This window comes from Peromyscus eremicus, chromosome 12, assembly GCF_949786415.1.
Source record: "Peromyscus eremicus chromosome 12, PerEre_H2_v1, whole genome shotgun sequence".
Taxonomy (NCBI): domain Eukaryota; kingdom Metazoa; phylum Chordata; class Mammalia; order Rodentia; family Cricetidae; genus Peromyscus; species Peromyscus eremicus.
This window is the reverse complement of record NC_081428.1, coordinates 61,887,050-61,908,501: the sequence shown is the minus strand read 5'-3', so window position 1 is coordinate 61,908,501 and position 21,452 is coordinate 61,887,050. Positions and strand designations below refer to the sequence as shown.

At 44.0% G+C, this 21,452-nt stretch overlaps 1 protein-coding gene across 3 annotated transcripts in view; it reads left to right on the top strand.

The window, feature by feature from the left end:
* Positions 1-286: 286 nt before the first annotated feature.
* Positions 287-21,452, top strand: part of Pcyt1a (phosphate cytidylyltransferase 1A, choline) — a 44,594-nt gene continuing 23,428 nt past the window's right edge. The window contains exons 1-2 of one of the 3 annotated variants that reach the window (XM_059276936.1): positions 287-414; positions 20,814-20,940. In XM_059276936.1, coding sequence (XP_059132919.1) covers positions 20,824-20,940 — 117 coding nt within the window. In that variant the 5' untranslated portion in view covers positions 287-414; positions 20,814-20,823. Of the gene's footprint in view, positions 415-475; positions 682-20,813; positions 20,945-21,452 lie in introns of those variants that run through there. The other 2 variants (XM_059276935.1, XM_059276937.1) reach the window with 2 other exon arrangements.

Here is a 21,452-nt window from a genome sequence, read left to right as displayed (position 1 = left end):
CTAGCAGACTCGAATTCTTCGGGGAGGTGGGATGTCAGGACCACCCGTGTGAACGAGTGCGAGGGGCGGAGGGCGCAAGGGACGCCGGGAGACCCCAGGCCGAGCGAGCCGCCGCCGGCAGGAGGCGCCACACATCCGGTATTCCGGGGCTGCTGACCCCGCGCCTGTCTCCGGTGCTTCTGCTCCGTCACTCCACCGGCCCGGCCCCCGCTGGAAGCGGAACTACTAAGTCAAGTTGTGGTTTTCAGGGATATGGTGGAGGGATTGACAAGAGGGCGGGCGGTGGGCGGGACTTCCGGTCCGCAGTCCGGTCAGATGTTTCCCGGGCGTCTCCCCGCAACCTATTTGACTTCGCTAGTCGGTGACGCGGCGCGAGGAAGGGATCGGACGGGACTGGAGCCTGGGAGGGCTGCGGTAAGGAACCCCGGGGTAGTGTTTGCTTGCGTGGACAAACGCCGACCGGGACCGTGACGGGGTTGTGACTGAAGAGTAGGTCAGTGACAGCCAGGGAAGTGTGAAGCAGGGCTGCCAGGCTACTGTGACCGAGGTACAATGACAGCCAGGAGGACTGTGACCCAGGGGTGGCTGCTGGTGAGGGGGTCTGCGACCCCGGAGCAGTAAATGCCAGGGACTCTGACCTCGGAGAGCACGAGGCAGAGGCTGCGACGGGACCATGACCGAGTAAGTAGGCAGCAATGACTGCCGGGGGACGGAGTGATCGATGGATAGTGACAGAGGGGCTTGACCCGAGGGGACATGAAGCAGCGGCTGCGAGGGCACGCTCCCCCACAAGCAGTGACTTTGAGGGGCTGAGTTGGAGAAGAACGTAAGATCAGGAATTGGGGTCGGTGCTCTGAAGTTGTGTTTGTGTACAGAGTGTTGAGTGAGTGAGTGACCTGGCAGAGGTCTTAAGTAGAAACCAGACTGGCGTGACTTAGCGGACAAGAGTTTGAATTCTACAGGCCAAGTTCTGTGGGTGAGAAACTTGATTCATCACTGAGTTACCTCTTCTTCACTAGTGAATGGGAAGTTCGGGTTCGGATTAACGTCTCCCAGCTACGAGTCCCAGTGTATGTGTTGTTGGGTTGTGAAGACAGTTTAGGCAACGGAGTAAAACAGACAGCTGGACTAGAATAGAAACTTCCGTTGTGTTCTCAGAGTAAGGATTTATGAAATGGGTTTCAGGTATGGATGTTTGCAATGATGATGTAAAGTTAGGTTTGTACCTCTTACGGTGTATGCAGTAAAATGTAGCTAAAGTTTGAAAACTGGGTGTGGTGACACGCAGCTATAATCCTGACACCCAGGAGGCTGAGCCATGGGTATTTTGAGTTGTAATACTGCCTGGTGGGCTCAAGGTGAGCCCGGGCTACCTGCCTTTTTCTTTTTCTTTTTCTTTTTTTTTTTTTTTTTTTTTGGTTTTTCGAGACAGGGTTTCTCTGTGTAGCTTTGAGCCTTTCCTGGAACTCACTTGGTAGCCCAGGCTGGCCTCGAACTCACAGAGATCCGCCTGGCTCTGCCTCCCGAGTGCTGGGATTAAAGGCGTGCGCCACCACCGCCCGGCCTTTTTCTTTTTCTTTTTCTTTTTCTTTTCTTCTTTCTTCTTCTTCTTCTTCTTCTTCTTCTTCTTCTTCTTCTTCTTCTTATTATTATTATTATTATTCCTCCTCCTTCTCCTCCTCCTTCTTTTTAGACAGAATTTCTTTGTGTAGCCTTGGCTGTCCTGGAACTCTCTGTAGACTAGGCTGGCTTTGAACTCACAGAGCCTCTGCTTCCTGAGAGCTGGGATTAAAGGTATGGGCCCCCACTGCTGGGTCCTGGTTTTTTGGTCTTTTGAGACATGGTTTCACTATGTAGCTTGGGCTGTCCTGGAACCATAGTGGCCATATGGTTTCACTATGTAGCTTGGGCCATCCAGACCATAGTGGCCTTGAACTCTTGAGATCTCTGGGCCTCTGCCTCCCTAGTGCTGGGATTAAAGGCATGTGCCACAATGTCCAGCTTTTTGCCATTGTTTTTTATTTTTTAATTTTTTTTAAAGATTTTATTTATTAATTATGTATACAGTGTTCTGTCTGCATGTGTCCTTGCAGGCCAGAAGAGGGCACCAGATCTCATTGCAGGTGGTTGTGAGTCACTATGTGGTTGCTGGGAATCGAACTCAGGACCTCTGGAAGAGCAGTCAGTGCTCTTAACTTCTGAGCCATCTCTCCAGCCCGGCCATTGTTTTTTAGTTTGAGAAGCAATGGATTGGATTCTTTCTGAGATTTCTTTCTGTATTGATTCTATGATTAAGGAACTGCAGGGAAGTAAGTACAGAGGTGAGTTAGGATCTGGGACCTGTGCTGGACACAGGCTCCAACAGATGGCTTAGCTGAAGAAGGCTTTTTGGAAGTCACTGAGGTGACTAGTTATGATTGAGGACTAAAACTAAGGGTCTTTGTTGGGAGAAACTAAAGCTATATTGAAATAGGGATGGTGATAGTTATAGAGTCAATGAGGATATAGGAGTTTGTGGTAGGAGAAACTGCTAGGAATAGGTATTGAGGAAGGAGAAACTTTGAGGTAGGAGCCAAGCTTGAGAAGGGAACTGAAAACAGTCTAAGAATAAAATAGAGGTAGGGAGATATATGATCTTCACATTCCATTCAGTCCTGAAGTTCTACAAGTAAATAGAATTGCTAATAAAAAGGTATTGGGCCAGGTATGGTGGCAAATGCCTTAATTCCAGTACTTGGGAGATACAGGCAAGAGGACCTCTGTGAGTTCAAAGCCAGCCTGAACTACATATCAAGGACCAGGACTACAATAGAGAGACTTTGTCTCAAAAGAACAAAAACAACAAAAATATTGGGACTGGGCATGGTGGCATATACCTGTAATTCCAGCACCTGTGGGTCACAAAGCAATAAGACCCGGTTTTAAAGAAAAAATAAACATGGGATCTGGGCTGGGGGCCAGGGAGATAGATGGCTTAGCCATTAAAGGTGCTTTACCCCATGCAAGCCTGCCTTCCTGAATTTAACCTCTGGAACCCACATAAAGATGGAAAGAGAGAACCAGCTGTACCTCTGAACATGCACCATGGCATGCATGCACTTCCACCTCTGAACATGCACCATGGCATGCATGCACTTCCACCTCTGAACATGCACCATGGCATGCATGAGCACGCACACACATAGGGAGTCATAATAATAAATGGAAAATAAAAAGAGTGATATTTTGTCCTCTACAATGGTAAATAATATGGTAATAGATGGCAACCATCATGGGGAGGAAAGGACAGAATGATCCTGGGAGTGTCAACAGTCATGATGGTATGGAAAGGCTTTGGTGTATTCATCTCTCTAACTTGATGGTTTTTGTACTGTAGGCTAAGCCTGACACCTGAGAATAATATCACATTGTGGATAATTCAATTAAAGTTTTAGCTTCTGGTTTTATTTCCCACTCATTCTCTTTCATGAGGGCCATTAGTAAGTAATGCAGTTGAAATTAATTGAAATGAGTATGGTTTCCCCTAATCTATTTGAGATAGGATCTCTTTGTAGTCCTGACTGGCCTGGAACTCACTATATAGCACAGGTTGGCATTAAATTCTTGGCAGTCGGAGGTGTGGTGGCCCATGTCTTTAATTTCAACACTTGGTAGGCAGAGGTAGTTGGACCTCTGTGAGTTCAAGACCAGCTGGTCTACATTACTAAGTTCCATGCCAGCCAGGGCTACAAAGTGAGACCCTAAAACAAACAAATATCTAGCCAGGTGTGGTGGTACATACCTTTAATCCCAGAACTTGAGAGGCAGAGGCAGAAGGATCTCTGAGTTTGAGGCTAGCCTGGTCTACGTAGTGAGCTCCAGAACTTCGGGGAGAGAGAGCGAGCCAGTCTCAAAACAAAACCAGACAAAACAACAATCTAATAGGGATCTGAAAGCCAGTTGTGGTTGTGTATAATCTTATCACTTGGGAAGTTGAGGCAGAAGGATGGTGGATCCCAGGTTAGCCTGCACTACATTTTAACTTAACCACACACTGTATTAATCTGGTTACCTACCTAATAGCCATCCTTACTCACTATACACTTTGCAATAGGGAAAAAGAGTCAGAAAGGTTCTTATGTGGGTATCACTTGGGGTTTGGGGGTATATTCTGTGCTTGACTAGTTACACCATTTTATGGACTAATGCATGTGTATTTGACTTATATTTTACATAACTAGAAGGACCTAGAATTCTCTAGAAGAGAATATGCTTCAACATAATCCATTACAGAAGTGGAGATGCTTGGGCTTAGGGATGATGATATCACTCTAAGGAATTGATTTTTGCTTTTTATTTGTTGTTTATTTGTTTTGTTTTTTCAAGACAGGATTTGTAGGCAGACTTTTCTTTCCCACCCGCCAGTTCCCAAATGACCAACACAGAGACTTAATATTAATTATAGATGCTCAGCCAATAGCTCAGGCTTATTACTAGCTAGCTCTTACAACTTAAATTAACCCATTTATATTAATCTACATCCTGCCATGTGACATTACCTCTCTTTCATCTTGTACCTCCTGTTTCCTCTCTGTAGCTGGAAGGTTTCTCCAGTCCCACCCTGCCCCAGGGTTCCACAGCTGCTTATAAAATAATCATTTAGAGGTTTAATATTAATTATCAATGTCATGGCCTATGGCAGGCTTCTTGCTAGCTAGCTCTTATAACTTGACCCATTTCTATTAATGTATAAGTTGCCACATGGCCATGGCTTACTGGTACTTTCACATCTTGCTTCTCCTGGCAGTGGCTGGCGTCTCCTCCACCTCTGCCTTTCTCCTTCCTGTCTCTCTCCTGGATTTCTTGCCTGGCTATAACCTGACTCACCATAGGCCAGAGCAGCTTCTTTATTAACACATATTCACAGGTACTGAAAGACATCCCACAGCACCTCTCCTTGTCTTGCTGGTGACTCCTGTGACCCTATCCTTCTTCTTCCCAGCATGCTCTCTGCCCCCAAAATCCTGCCTAGCTAGTGGCCAGTTAGCTTTTTATTAACAATGAGAGCAATGCATTTTCACAGTGTACAGCTAGGGTTTCTCTGTATAACCGTGGATGTCTTCAAACTGGATCTGTAAATCGGATCCCGTAGAGATCCACCTGCCTCTGGCTCCCAAGCGCTGGGATCAGAGGTGTGGGCCACCACCGCCTGGCTTTTCATCTGTTTTGATTTGCTTTTTAAAACTTAGGCTGACTTACAAATTTCCTTCAAAACAAACCAGCAAAATAGCTAGGTATGATGGTGCAGGACTGTACTCTCAACACCTGGCAGGTGGAGGCAGGAAGATCAGAAGTTCAAGGTCAGCCTTAGTGAAAACCAGTATGATGACTTGATTGAGAGAGCGTGAGCTTTGTTTCCCCCTCAGTTTACCATTTCTCCTTGTATAAACATGGAGGATTTCATTTTTCTTGGGGACCTCCTCTTTTTCATTTGTTTTGTTTTTTTTTTTTCCTTTGAGATGGGTTTCTCTGTGTAGCTCTGGCTGTCCTGGAACTAGCTCTATGGACCAGGCTGGCCTTGAACTCAGAGATCCACCTGCCTCTGCCTCTTGAGTGCTGGGATTAAAGGCCACCACTGTTCGATATGGGGACCTCCTCTTAAGGAGAATGGTCTCATTAGGTGGAGTGTTGGATTCTGAAGTTATCACTGACTCACTGATTATGGGAAGGATTACTTCTTATACTTATTTAGATTTTGAGTTCCTAAATAATTGAATTATCTGTATTGTATGTTTTGAAAAACAATTTGTAGGTAGTTATATATAGCAGGGTCTCTCTCTCTCTCTGGTTAACTCTGTTGTAACCACAAGTTGGAAATTATATTAGTATGGAGCTTTCTGTGTTTGAACTAGGATGACTGCCAGTGGACTAGGGGAACCCTCAGATCTACAAGACTGTTACATCACATTCACAGTTGTTTACAAACTGCTTTTAACATGAGGGCTGCTAAAAATAGTGACATGTTTTTTGCTCTGCACTTGAGAACATGAGTGTATGATTCTGAAGAAAGGGGTGGACTGGGTTGGGTTTTGAGATCTACCTTATATGTGACTGTGTTTGCTTCCTTTTTGGTCTCAGATCAGGGATCTTCTTTTGTGGTATGATGAAGCCTCATGTAGTCCATTTTCATGGTAATTTTTACTTTTTTTGAGGCAGGGTTTTCTATAGCCTAAGCTTGTCTTCACCTTGCTTTGTAATGGAGGATGACCTTGAACTCCTGATCCTCCTGTTTCTACCTCCCAAATGCTGATACCACAGATGTAAACCACTATACCAAGCTTAGAGTAATTTTCTTTTTTTGTGTTTTTGAGACTGAGTCACAGTGTGTAGCCCTGGGTGTTTTGGAACTTACTACATAGACCAGGCTGACCTCAAGCTCATGGAAATCCACCTGTGCCTACCTCCTAAATGCTGGCATTAAAAGCCTGCACCAGCGGGCGGTGTTGGTGCACGCCTTTAATCCCAGCACTCGCGAGGCAGAGGCAGGCGGATCTCTGTGAGTTCGAGGCCAGCCTAGGCTACCAAGTGAGTTCCAGGAAAGGCGCAAAGCTACACAGAGAAACCTTGTCTTGAAAAACCAAAAAAAAAAAAAAAAAAAAAAAAAAAGCCTGCACCATACCAGCAGAATAATTTTCTTATACAAAATTAAAATACATAGAATTATAAAAAAATTGTTATACTGCAATACATTTAATAAAATATTTTAAAATGTGTACTACAAAAGTTTATATGTTTTTTTTGAAAAAGGATTTATTTTTTAAAAAAAAAATTACACTATGTATATCAGTACTTTTCCTGCATATGTGTTTGGGTACGAGATGTGTGTTTGAGTCCTAGAAGGCCAGAGAAGAGCATTTGATTTCTTGGAATGAGAATTGCAGACAGTTGTGAGCTGCCGTGTGGACACTAGGAATTGAACCCAAGTCCTCTGGAAGAGCAGCCAGTACTCTTATCTGCTGAGCTATCTCTCAAAATCCTATTTTTTAAAATTATGTTTATGTGTGTATTTGGGAGAGTGCAAGTGCCCACTGAAGCCGAAAGAGGGCGTCAGATTCCCTGGAACTGGACTTACAAGTGTGAGCTGCCAGACTTGAATGCTGGAAACCAAGTTTGAGTCCTTTGTAAGAGGGGTACACGTTCTTAAAAGACAGCCACCTCTCCAGCACTTTTTATTTTTATTGCAAATGTTTATCTATATTATCTTATTGCTATAAATTTTGTTTTTGTTTATGTTTTTGTTTTTCAAGACAAGGTTTCTCTGTGTAGTTTTGGTGCCTGTCCTGGATCTCACTTTGTAGACCAGGCTGGCCTCAAACTCACAGAGATCCGCCTGCCTCTCTCTCCCTTCAGAGTGCTGGGATTAAAGGCGTGCGCCACCACCCCGTGGCTATTGCTATAATAATTGAAAAATGGTTATGAAAAAAAAATAAATAAAAATAGTTATGGGTTTGAGCAAGTTGCTTGTAGTAATAATTATTACATGTTACAGAAATGTGCATGATGTCTGTTGGTAGCAAAGTCTATTTTTCTGCTACGTGTTGTGGCTCATGTTCCTAACACTGAAGGAAATCTGTTAGAAGTGAAAACAAATGTGTAAAATGTTATGTCTGAATTCTGAATTCTGTCATATACTCGCCTTAGAGGAGTCTGCATCTCACTTTGGGAAGAGTGTAAGTTAAATAGCGGTTACTCCTGAGTCTTCTTCATGGGCTTTCTTTGTGTGTTGGGCTGTTTTGGGAAGAGGGTGGGGAGACAGTGCTTCACTTGGAAGCCCAGACTGTTCTGGACCTCTCAAAAATTCTCCTATCTCAGCCTCCCAAGTGCTGAAGTTACAAATATGAGCCACTCACCATACATGGTTTGATTCTTTTGAAGAATAGTGCAAAGTAAAAAAAATTGTTTATTTGGACCTGGGTTGTGTGTAGCGCAAATCTTAAAAGGTCTTATTAATAAAAACAAATCTGGAGTCAGGTATTGGGGTCAATGCTGGAAGATCAGAGAAGCAGAACAAGCTAAACACAAGATCACCACAGTTGTGTGGTAATAATGTGCTTGCCTAGCATGCTTAAAGTCCTCAATTTTGATCTCTAGCACGGTCACCCCCAAAAGTTCAAATGTAGGAACTAGTATTAGTGGGGGCCACAGAGATGGCTCAGTGCTTAAGAACACTGACTGCTCTTTCAGCAGACCTAGGTTTGATGGAGGCACACAACCGTCTGTAAGTCCAGTTCCAGGGATATGATGAGTCCTCACTTCTGCAGCACCACACACACACACACACAAACACACACACACACACACACACACACACACACACACACACACACACACACACGGTGTACAGACATATAATGCAGACGAAGAACAGGAAAGAACTAATGTTAGTGTCCACTGTGAGTTTCAGGTGAGTCTTTCTCATGTTTTGCTCCAGTGGCTAACTCAGGCTGTACCCACTCAGTGTTGAACAAGGGTGTCTTTGAATAAATTAGAGGGAGGAGAGCAAATTCAAAGCCAGTGTCTTAGACAGGGCAATTTTCAGACCTCAAATATTGAAGTATGTAGTACTGAACTCCAGCTTGAAACTAATGTGGGTATGCAAGTTATGTTATGAAATTCACCTTTAGGTTTAGAAGATCAAATGTTCTTTTGATTTGTTTAGTTTTTCAAGACAGGGTTTCTCTGTAACAGCCCTGGCTGTCCTGGAACTCACTCTGTTTTTTGTTTTTTGTTTTTTTTTTCAGAGCTGAGGACCAAACTCATGGCCTTGCACTTGCTAGGCAAGCACTCTACCACTGAGCTAAAACCCCAACCCCCTGAAACTCCCTCTATAGACCAGGTTGGCCTTGAACTCACAGAGATCTGCCTGCCTCTGCCTCCCAAGTGCTGGACTTAGACATGTGCCACTACCAGTACATTCTTTTTTGTTTGTTTGTTTGTTTGTTTGTTTCGAGACAGGGTTTCTCTGTGTAGTTTTGGTGCCTGTCCTGGATCTCGCTCTGTAGACTAGGCTGGCCTTGAACTCACAGAGATCCACCTGGCTCTGCCTCCCGAGAGCTCAGATTAAAGGTTTGCGCCACCAACACCCAGCCTTACCAGTACATTCTTTAAAAAAAAAATGTTACTTATTTATTAGTGTGTGTGTGTGTGTGTGTGTGTGTGTGTGTGTGTGTGTGTGTGTATACCTATGTCACAATAGAGGTGTAGAGGTCAGAGAACAACTCTGGAGTTAGTTTTCTTCTTCTACCTTTATGTGGATTCCAGTATAAACTCAGATGGTCAGACTCGGCATTGTCTTTGCCCACTTAGCCATCATACCAGCCCCATAGTATAATTTATTGAAACAATCCTACTCCTGGTACTGTCTTCTACCTTAGATTGTATAGTCCTAGGTAAAGTTTGTCAACAGATGATTTGTTAAAACTGACTCGGAAGCTGGGCGTCATGGTGCATGCCTTTAATCCCAGCACTTGGAGACTGAGGTAAGAGGATCATTGTGAGTTCAAGTCCAGCCTGGTTTTATATCGAGTTCCAGGACAGCCAGGCTACATGGAGAGACCCTGTCTCAAAACAAAACAAAACAAAACAAAAACCATTTCTGTCTTCATCTATAAATCTGAGTTGTCAAACTTGTATAATGTGTCAGTAAACGTTTTGGATTTGCAGGTCACACAGTTTCTCTTGTAAATATTCACCTCTGTGTGTTGTTGCACAGAGCAGCCATGAACAATAATGTGTGGATGAGTTTGGCTGTGCTGCATTGAAACTTACAAGAGCAGGCAGTGGGACATCTTGGGCCAGCCAAGAAGTATGTTTACCCCCAGTCTAGATCTGGTTCTTACATACAGTCCTCCCTCATCTTGGGCTAGCCCTATCTTCCCTTAAACTTCGAAAGGCTTTGCAGAAGAGTACCACTGCTGACAGAGCTGAGTGCAGAGAGGTGACCTGATCAAGGGATGCCCCGAGCGGTGGGTAGATTCACTCTTTGCAGTTCACAGAGCTTTGACGTCAGCATGGTAGACACAGGTGACGGTCCCACTTACAGAATAAGCTCATCTGATGGCAGAGGTCTGAACACTGCAAAGGAAAAGTTCACCTCCTTTTTTTCAGATAGTTGCCTATGACAATCAGTTAAACTTGAATTTGTTGAAATTTGGAAAGGCCTATGTAGCTTCAATGTCGTACTGGTTAGGTTGTCACATACTTTAGGAACCACTTTCTTTTTTGCCCTGAGGTGCTTGCTAAATGTAATAGTAATAAGTATAATGAAGGGTTTGGGTGAGAGTCCCAAAACTGTACTTACAGGGGCCTTTCATCTTTAAGACACGAGCATGTGCGTGCCTGAACTAAGGTTTTGTCTCCTTCCGGACATTCATATTGAAAAAGTACTTGGTAGGGCAAGTTCAGTGGATAAAGGCATTGTCACCAAACCTGATGACCTGATTTCTGTCTGTGGAACCCACATGTGGAAGGGAGAACCAGCTCCTGCAAATTGTCCTCTGACCTCCACACATATGCTGTGGTACATGGACACCAACAACATGCTCACATGCATTCATGTGCGCACATACACACACACACACACACACACACACACACACACACACATTGTTAAAAAAAAAACATAAAAGTACTTTTTTTTGTTGTTGTTGTTGTTTTTTGAGACAGGGTTTCTCTGTGTAGCTTTGGTGCCTGTCCTGGAACTCACTCTGTAGCCCAGACTGGCCTTGAACTCACAGAGATCCCCCTGCCTCTGCCTCCTTAGTGCTGGGATTAAAGGCGTGGGCCACCACTGCCTGGCCTATGGTTTTTAAATTAAAAACTCTTGGCTGGTTCCATCCTTATTATCTCCTCCTTGCTGCCTGCCCCCCCCCCCCCCCCCCCCCCACATTTCCACATCTCTAGCTGAGTCGATGTGTCCAAGCAGGCTTGTGTTGGAACACTGAAGAACAAGGCGGTCAGTGTGTGCTGGGAGGTGAGTCAGCAGAAAGAAACGCTGCTTGCTGGGCCTTGTGAGTCTGAGGAGAGATAGCAGATGTGGCACTGTGTGTCTGGAGAGCTCTTGGGAGACACCGGTCAGGCTGGCGGTGCTGGGAAGGAGGTGACACTGTCCACAGTTAGAAGGTGTGCTGGAAGTGAGGATTTGTGATTAAGAAGGTGATAGCCTGAGCAGGCAGAGGTGTTAAAGGTGAGGCCTTACAGAGGCTCTGGTCCACTGTTGGCCCCTTCAGCTTTTTTATTACAGCTGTTGGAAGAACTTTTCTGAAGGCTAAAGCATTAGGAGGGAAAGAGGAAATGTTTGCCCACCTTCACAGAGATAATGAGGGAGTTCTGTGTTCTGTCTGCAGCGTCTTTCCTTCCTCACTCTTACTTCAACTCACAACGTAGGTTGAAGTAACTAAGTATTGAAAGCTTCCTGGGCACTAGAGGTCATTACTAGACACTGCTTTATGAGTTATGATTCATGGTTTTATTTTTATTACGAGTTTTTTTGTCCCCAGTGGTAAACAAACAAATTGATCTTAGCTGACTTGGGCCAAAGGAGAAAGTGTTGGTCGATGTGACTGAATGGTTTGGGTCTGACTTCTCACCATCAGGTCACCTTATCTATGCTGACTTCCTAGTCTCTCCTCCTAGTTACAAGATGGCCACTGAGCTGGTCCCAGAGTGGTCCCTAAAGTCACACCCCCAGGTTCAAATACAGAAAACAGTTAAGTGATCATTTTTGTCCAGGTGTTTTCATCTGTATCGTCCCAAGATTTCTCCTGTGTGGGCTGTTTAGGTCATGCACCACTGCCCTCTCCAAGTTGTTGCTGAGGAGGATTGCTTGCTGATTGATTGCCTAGGCGAGGGAGAAGGCACACTGAGCAAATGACCCTCCAAATGAAAAGGAGGTTCTTTTAGGTCAGGGAGATTGAACCTTTGGAAAGGCAAACAACAAATATCCAGGAGAATCAGGATTTAATTTAATGTAAAATAATAGTCTGATTTCTTATTTGATCTTTACCATGACTTGGGAATTTTTATTGCAACTTTTCTTAATCACAGAAGAAACTCCCAGCCTCCTGGAGTTAAGGAGCTGGGGGGACCTAGAATTAAATCTCAATTTAACTGGGATCCTGAGTACTCTGCTAATGATCAGCTTAGTGGGAAGAGAGCCCAGTGTTTATGAAAAGTGAAGTTAAATCCTTCTTGACACAGTAGTCTGCAAAATCAGTATGTTGTTGTGATTGAGAACTCAGACTATAGAGACAGAATTCCCAAGTTCATATCATTTTGGGGGGGATGCAGTAAGCTATACTCCTATGTGCTGTTCACCTGTGCCTTTAAAAATAAGAGGTTATATTGGAACACAGAGGAAAATGCTGGGGGCTGGAGAGATGGCTCAGTGGTTAAGAGCACTGGACTGCTTTTCCGGAGGTCCTGAGTTCAATTCCCAGCAACCACATGGTGGCTCACAGCCATTTGTAATGGGATCAGATTCCTTCTTCTGGTGTGCATGAAAACAGAACACTCATACATAAAATACATGAATAAATAAATCTTTAAAGAGAAGGAAAAGAAAATGTTGCTTCTTCCCGGTGTTAGGTGGGTGAGCTCAGTGGAATCATTTGACTTTGCTGTGTTCAGTTTTCTCATCGATAAAATGAGGATGAGGGCATGAGCTACTTTGTAAGATTATGGTGAGGGTAATATTTTTTAATATGCACAGGAGGCTTGTAACTTCCCGACATATAGGAAGTGCTCCAAGTATTCGCTATGATTATTGTAATCACTGTTTTAGCACCACAATATTTAGGACTGCCGTATAGGAATGAGGATTTCATCTAGCACAATGAAATAGATTTACATCTGTTTGAACATACTCAGTAAGAATTCTAAATATATTCTATGTTTTATTTTCTGAAGATAAAATTCTTTTATTGTATTTTACCTAAGGAATATTAGGGTGCTTATTGGAAAGGAGGGCTCTGGTGATATATTATATATTGCATGCTGTATGGAGACATGCATTTATCTTGATCAATATTTTCAGTAGTGCCTTGTCTACTAAAATCATAAAAACCAAGCTTGCTTATTTATTTATTTATTTATTTATTTATTTATTTATTTATGTATGTTTTTTCAAAACAAGGTTTCTCTGTGTAACCCTGGCTGTCCTGGAACTCACTTTGTAGACCAGGCTGGCCTAGAACTCACAGATCCTCTTGCCTCTGCCTCCCAAGTGCTGGGATTAAAGGTGTGCACCACCACCACCACCACCACCACCACCACCACCACCACCACCTGGCAAAACCAAGCTTTTTGACAGACATGGTAGCTTGCACCTATAATCCCTGCACCTGAAAGGCTGAGGCAGGAGGATTGCTATGAGTTTAAGGCTAGCCTGGGCAACATAGTGAGTTCTAGGCCAGTGTGGGCTACATGTAAGACCCTGTCTCAAAAAAGAAGCAAACGTTGCTTTTTGAATTTATAAATTATGTGCAGTTGTGGTAAGGAGCTAGCATGGTAGATAACATTCAGGAATAAGTTATCTGAACAGATTAGAACAGAGAGCAGCATGAACCTTCTCAGAATTTTGATAAAAAATGAGCTTTAAAAGGAGTATGTCTATTATAATCTTTTAGATATAAAGGTTAGTTGGTAACTCTGTATCACCACAGATGTTGGCTTGTGAGTCTCTGAACTAGGCAGAAGGTGTTTCTCCATGCACAGCTGACCTCTCTCTGTATTACAGTACTATTGCTAGTGAGAATCTATTCTGGAATGCCTTGTATTACCAAAATACAGTGGCTCCTGAGGTGCCCAGTTCCTGTGCAGATAATTCCTAAAAGAGTTTATTATATTCAGTTAGAACCTGTCTCTTATCTTCTAGTAAGTAATCACTTTTGTTGCCTGGACTTTCACAGAATAAGTCTCTGTCCTATCCAGTGTGACACATTCATGTATTTAAAGATTATTATTGGGTAACTTTTTTTTTTTTTTTTTTTTTTTTTTTTTGGTTTTTCGATATAGACACCACCACCCAGCTTGTTTTAGTTTTTTTAAGACATGGTTTCTCTGTGTAGCCCTGCCTGTCCTGGAACTCAGTCTATAGACCAGGCTGGCCTCAAATTCACAGAGATCTATCTGCCTGCCTCTGCCTCCTGAGTGCTAGAATTAAAGGTATGAACCACCACTTCCCCTCCCAAAATAATTCATCATTTCTTTTTTAAAAATTATTTTTAGATTTATTGATTTTTTTCCTATGTATATCAGTATTTGCCTACTACTAGTGTTTTCTGATGCCATCTGATTGTATTTTTTTCCATTTGTTTGTTTTTTTGTTTGTTTATTATGAGACAAGATCTCTCTATGTAGCCCTGGCTATCCTGAACTCACTGTGTACACCAAACTCACCTTGACTCAGAGGCCCAGCTGCTTCTGCCTCCTGAGTGCTGGGATTAAAGGCATGCACAGGTCAAAGGGTTGAACACCAAGAGTTTTAATAATTGTGAAGTGCTCTTGGCATGCAGGTGTTATGTGACTGCTTACTGTAAGTAAGGTGGTTTTTCATAACAACGTCAACCTCCAAGAGTTCTTGCTAGAGCAGTGATTTTTAAATGGGATATACCCCTATCCCTAGACCACCTCAGGGCTCTACTAGTAAAACAGCAGCCATCATCAGGTCCTGGAGAGGTGACTCCTTGGTGAAAACACTTGCTATGCAATCTGTAACTCCAGCTCTGAGGGTTCCAACAGCCCCCTCTAGCTTCCGTAAGATCTCTCTCTCTCTCAAGCACACACACACACACACACACACACACACACACACACACACACACACAAATATCAACAAGAAAAAGGGGCCTGAACTTCCAAACTGTGAACTAAAAAGCTTCTTTATACATTAGTCAGTCTCAGCTAGTTCATCACTGTAATGCAGAATGGACTAAAATACAGAAAACTGATATGAAGGCGTGAGCTTGCAGATGTTAGATCATGGACAGTGCCCTTGTAGAGGGGCTCCATGTTTTATATACTGCCCAGTACTATCCCTGGGCTGTTTTGTATGTACCAGCCACTTCAAAGGAGTAAAAAAGGATTTGCTTCCTAAACTACCATCTTGTATCCTATCTAGTACCTTCACTAATCTGCTGAACTCAGAGAGCTCTTCCCTTCAAAGTCTAGAAATTTACTTTGTCCTGTGGGTGGGTTATTTGGGTCTCTACCTACCTCAGTAATCCCCTCTGCAAGTGGGCATCATTACTGCAGGAAATTTCTCCCAGAATCCATCTTAATGTATCCCTACAACATCAAAAAAGAAATGTGTATTTAAAAGGTTTATTCTCAGCCAGGCAGTGATGGCATACAGCTTTAATCTCAGCACATAGGAGGCAGAGGTAGATAGATCTCTGATTTCAAGGCCAGCATGGTCTACAGAGCAAGTTTCAGGACAACCAGGGCTACTCAGAGAAACCTTGTCTCAAAAAAACCAGAAAGAAAAAATAATAGTAACTAAAACAACCACTGAGCTATCTCTCCAGCTCCTGGTAGAAGGGATTTTAAAACAACAAAGTATCCAGGCTGAGAAACAGGTATGATTGGTTATTTTTACCCAGATTTACAGAGATGCTAGGGAGCAAAGATATCAAAGGTAGAAGATGTGGAAGATCTGTAGCCAGAGGAGCAAAGAGAGGTCACACACAGAAGGATGCATCCAGGAAGCTGTGTGCCAAGAATAATTCGGCTTAGCACTGGGACAGTTGGAAAAGGCTTGTAGTGTAGCTCAGAAATCAGGTTCTTCTCTCATCACAGGCCCAGAAGACTTGCAGAACAGAATGATTTCAGCAAGTGCCTCGGGAAGGAGGCACCTCAGGCTCATTTCCCTGTGTCAGACTGGCCAGCACTTCGTGGCTGCAGCGTGAGTCACATGGGTCTAGGTACAGCTTGTACTTTGGTGTCTATATCCTGACTATGCAGCATGCAGAATGCAAGTATTAAGAGGTCATGGTGGCTTCTACCCAGATTTCAAAGGAAAGCTTAGAAGGCAAGGCAGAAGTCTCTCACAGAGTAGGAACTTCTTCAGAGAGCCCATTTCTGTGTAGTCAGGCATGTTGAGTAGCAGTTGAGGCCCCAGAAAGAAAGGTACAGCTATCAGCAGTGTGAAGTGCATGCCAGGCAGAGCTTCGGGCAGCCTAGAAACCCAGCCCCAGGTGACAAGCAGCAGTCTTGGGGACTCACTCCTCAGCAAACATGTAAACGATGCCAGGCTTCCTTGCTGGGTTTCAGGCTGGCTTTGGACTGGTTGTTCTCTCTACTTATCTCTAGCCTTCTTTTGGATAGGAATATCTGTTCTAGCCCTGACCCATCGTTTTATCGTGGAGGTATGTAACTGGCTTATTGTTTTACAGGGAATCACAAATAGAAGTTGTTGCCTTGAGTTTCAGATGAGACTTTGGACTTTTGAGTGACGTTGGCTGTGGAGTGCAATGAACACATTTTTGCTCTGTGAGATGATAAGGATATGGAGTGACGGGACTACAGTCAGGGACTACAGTCATGAGTTGTAACCACCATGGTTACTTCTAAGTAACCATAGCTAATTTTTTTTTGCATTATTTCCCAGAAAACCATAAATGGATAAAATTACTACATGTAGGGATTTACCATAGGACCCCCGATCCAGGGATGCTCTTGACTCTTTAGTATTATCTTACGATAAAGCAGGTACATTCCAGTCATTTTTGTCCTGACCCATAAATAAACACTCCTCTTTGATCCAAATTGCGGGATCTAACTGGTTTTGATCCTGCTTATGACCATACTTCTGTCACTAAGTCTTCCAATAAGTTGCATTCTGTATAGCTTGGGTCTGTTTGGTCCTTATTGTGTGGTGTGATGGTGGGACCTTTAAGAGATAGAGCTTAATGGAAGATTTATGAAGGCTCTGCCCCTCAGTAGGTAATAAGGTAGGTCTGTGGGACCCACAGTCTGTCTGTCATCCATCCATCCATCCATCCATCCATCTATTATTATTATTTTTTGAGACAAACTCTCTATATCGTCCTAGCTGTCCTGGAACTCAAACTCAAGAGATTGCCTATCGCCTGCCTTGGCCTCCCAAGTACTGGGATTAAAGGCATGCACCACACCTAGCCTTAGTTTTAGTTTTTAAATTGAATTTTAATTTTTAAATTTATTTTTATTATTTTAATAGTGTGTGTGTGTGTGTGTGTGTGTGTGTGTGTGTGTGTGTGTGTGTGTTCATGTGAGTATGGTGTGACAGAGGCCAGAAGCACAGGATGGATCCCTCTGGAGCTGGAGTTCCCGACAGTTGTTACTGCCTGATATGGGTCCTGGGCCCTGAACTGGGGTCCTATGGAAGAGCAGTCTACCTTAATTACTGAGCCATCTTCCACCCCGCTTGTGCAGTTTAATGTATATCAATTATGCCTCAATGGAGTTGCAAAAATATAGCATGCATTGTATGGCAATGCTATGTACATATGTTATATAGCACATGAACATGCATTATGCAGCGCATGTTAGGATTCAACAAGTTGAGATTGAGAAGGAACTCCAGGGGTGATCTCATATGAGGACTGATCTGTGCAGGAAACTGTAGAGAATTTTTAAAATAAAACCTTTTATTTTGAAAAGGAAATACTGCACGAATCCTAATTGGTCTTATAAGCCCAGTGTGGCCTTGAATTCATAGAAATCCAGACAGATCTCTTCCTCTGCCTCCTGAGTGCTAGGATTAAAGGTGTGTGACACCACTGCCTGAACCTCTATGGCTAACTCTGTGGCTGGCTCTGTCCTCTTATCTTCAGGCAAACTTTATTTCTTAGATTATAAACAATATATCACCACAAGGAAAGCCTATGGAAAAAATGCAGAAATACTGAGATGAACTTCCTTGTGCTAAATCTAGGGTCACACTTTGCTGTTTTTCTCACTTTGGAGATCCAGTATAGGGCTGTGACTGGCAGCAAGTCCTTTACCACTGAGTTACACTTCAGCTCTGCTTCCTTATATATATTACATACATTTTCCTTGTTTTCCCTTCCTCTACCTGTGTTGGGGGAAAAAACATAAAAAGGAAAGCCTGTCGTGAAGTTCAGGAATATTAAGATAAACTCCCATATGCCTCACCTAGATTCATATATTGCAAATATTTTGCCATTGTCATAATTTATTTCTTCCCTTTCTCTTTTTCCTTGTACTGAGATGTAAACTGTAGATATGACTGTTTCAGGATACTTGCGTGTGTGACTCCTAAAAATAAGTGGTACGTGACAGCATAATCACCTAGTTCTGGAAGATCAGTTCTCAGCCTTTCATTGGTTTTCGTGACCAACAGTTTTTGATGACTAGCCTCCTAGTGGGATGTCCTTCAGTGGGAGTTTGCTTGCTTATGTCCTCCTGACATGCTTGTGTGACTGGTATGTCCTTGGTACCTCATAGTAGGTTTTTGGGGAACAGCTGCTGAGACAGGAAAACTCCGCCCACAAGAACCCTGCGTGTGAAGTCTCCTGCATTTCACTTTGTTACATTTCTTCATTTCTCTCTATTTTGGGAGGCACGTGCCTGTGTGGAGGTCAAAGGACAACTTGCAGGAGTCAGTTGTCTCCTTCCACTGTGTAGGGCCTGGACATCGAACTTAGGTCACCAGGCTTGGCAGCGGGTACTTATACTCTCTAAGCCATCTCACCAGCCTGCATTTCATTTTAATTGGCCAATAATAATTATGTATAAATATGGATACACTGTGATTGTGTGTTGTGGTGCTGGAAATTGAACCAAGTGCCTTTGCCTGGTAGGCAGGTCTACCACTCAGCTACATCTCCAGCCTTTCCTTTTATGAGACAAGGTCTTGCTCTATAACTCAGACTGACGTGGAGCTTGCTGCATAGGCCAGGTCAGTCTTGGCCACCCGAGTGTCGAGATCACAGGCCTGCATCACTATGCCTGGTACACTGCGATGCTTTCTATGTGCTGGTTGGCTTTTGTCACCTCAACACAAGAAATGTCACCGGGGAAGGAAGAGGGAAGCCTTGGTTGAGGAACGGAACAGATGCTCATAGAAGGGCCCTGTGACAAGCCCGTAGAGACTGGCCTGACGTCCTTCTCACACGCTCTCAGGTCGGTGCGTGTGCAGAAGAATAACTGCTGACTGGGAGCACCTCGTGCTGCTTGGAGGCCCTTCACCTTCTTCCGTGTCCGTTCGTGTGTGATGAAAGGCAGTTTCTGGGCGGCTCCTGTCCCTCTACACTGCTATCTCTCTATGCAGGCTGCTGCTTAGCCGTGACTCACAGGGCGGCGTCACCTTCAGCCTCTTAAGAATCAGGCCACCTTCCACCTGGGCTTGGGCTGGAGGAAAGTGCGGATGTCAGAAGGATGTCTCGTTTGAGAGGGCTCACAGGAGGCATCAGCAAAGTGGAGTGGCCCATTCTGTCTGCCCTTTGCTTTCTTTCAGTCAGCAGATTTTCCTCTGTGCCATTCATTATCTTAGGCAGAAGTGACATTTGATCATAGAGCTTCTCTATCCCCAGTTTCTGGGTGATGCCTAACAGTTCATCATTAAAAAGACATTAGTTGCTTCATGCAGATTATATTACCCAAGAAAAATGGGAATTTTGCGCTAGCAGGGTGGTTCATTGGTTAAAGGTGCTTGTTACCAGACCTGATAACCTGAGTCCTAGGACTTGTGTGGTAGAAAGAGGGAGCTAGTGCCCACAAGTTCTCCTTTGACCTCCTCCCTCCTTCACACACACACACACACACACACACACACACACACACACACACACACAAATAAGTGTAGTAACAATTTTAGTGCAAATATTCCCGCTGGGTCTGTAGAGGTACCATAAACCTACATCTAAGCAGGACATTGGTGGTTCTGTCTGTCTCTCAGGATAGGGGGGTGCTAGATACTCCCTGCTAAACTAGACAGAAAAGTAGGTTTTCTTCTAGAGAAAGAGATTCTGTGTGTTTATTAGCTGGGAATTCCGAACCAGCTTGGGGTGGTGACCCTGACAGAAGAAGCAATGGCATGGTGACTCACGACTGTAACCCCAGTGCCAGAGGCTGAGGCAAGAGCATTCTGCCGAAGACGGCTGTTCACGTGGCACTGGGTGTGCTTCTGTGACTGACACAGAGAGTAGAGATAAGCTGGGGTGGTGATGCGTGCCTGGAACTCAGCATTGGGAAGGTAGAGGCAGCGGGAGCATCACACGTGGGAGGCCACCCCGGTCTGCATGTTGACTGAGTTCTGGGCCAGCCAGTGCTACATAATGAGTGCTTTCCAATCCCCTCATACACATCAAAACCAAACCAAACAAAAAAATCTGCATAGGTTGACCATTCCCAGTCTGCTAAAACTCCTTTAGATTTCCTGGTATTTTGTATTTCAGGTTAGGAATGTGTAATCAGTAAAGTCTAAGTTCATATTCCCAAATCCAGAAAAACCTGAAGTCTGATCTCCTGGTCACAAGCATTTAAGCTACCTCGATTTGGACGGGAGTCTTCCTCAGCCAGGTTACTCCAGTCTTCTGTGCACCGTCAAGATATGAAATGGGCAGTGTGTGGGCTGCAGTGCTGGCTGGGGAGTAAGTTTCCAGGCCAGGAGATGAACTGTGGCCGTCGTTCCACAGGGTGTTTGTACACCACCCCCTCCTTGGCTCAGCTGGTAAATGTATGCTCTGTAATTACTGTTTTGCTGAGTGCATTTGTGTCTCTGGAATACTGGTTCAGACATTTCTCTATTTTTTTTTTTTTTTTTTGAGCAGTTAAAAGAAGATGGATGCACAGTGTTCAGCTAAAGTCAATTCGAGGAAGAGGAGGAAAGATGCACCCGGCCCTAATGGAGCAACAGAGGAGGATGGCATTCCTTCAAAAGTGCGGAACTGCTCAGTCGTAAGTGAGGAGCTCTGACTGCAAACGCCCTGTCGTGGAGGGAGAAAGCGAGGGAGCATTGCCATTGGTGCAGTGTTCTTAAATACCGGGAAGAGCAGATAGCATGGATCACAGAGGGTGCCGTGTTTTCTTGCCATTGGTGCAGTGTTCTTAAATACCGGGAAGAGCAGATAGCATGGATCACAGAGGGTGCCGTGTTTTCTTGCCATTGGTGCAGTGTTCTTAAATACCGGGAAGAGCAGATAGCATGGATCACAGAGGGTTGCCGTGTTTTCTTGCCATTGGTGCGGTGTTCTTAAATACCGGGAAGAGCAGATAGCATGGATCACAGAGGGTTGCCGTGTTTTCTTGCATGCTATGAATTACAGCTCAGTCATAGGAGCTTTATGACTTGAAATGGGAATTGAAAAAGTGGTTAGGAAAATTTGGAGGATGTACAAGTATTAAGCTACAAATCAAATTGGTAGTAAAAAGTAGAGAAGTTTCGGTTCCTGTGTTCTGCTAGTGATTTG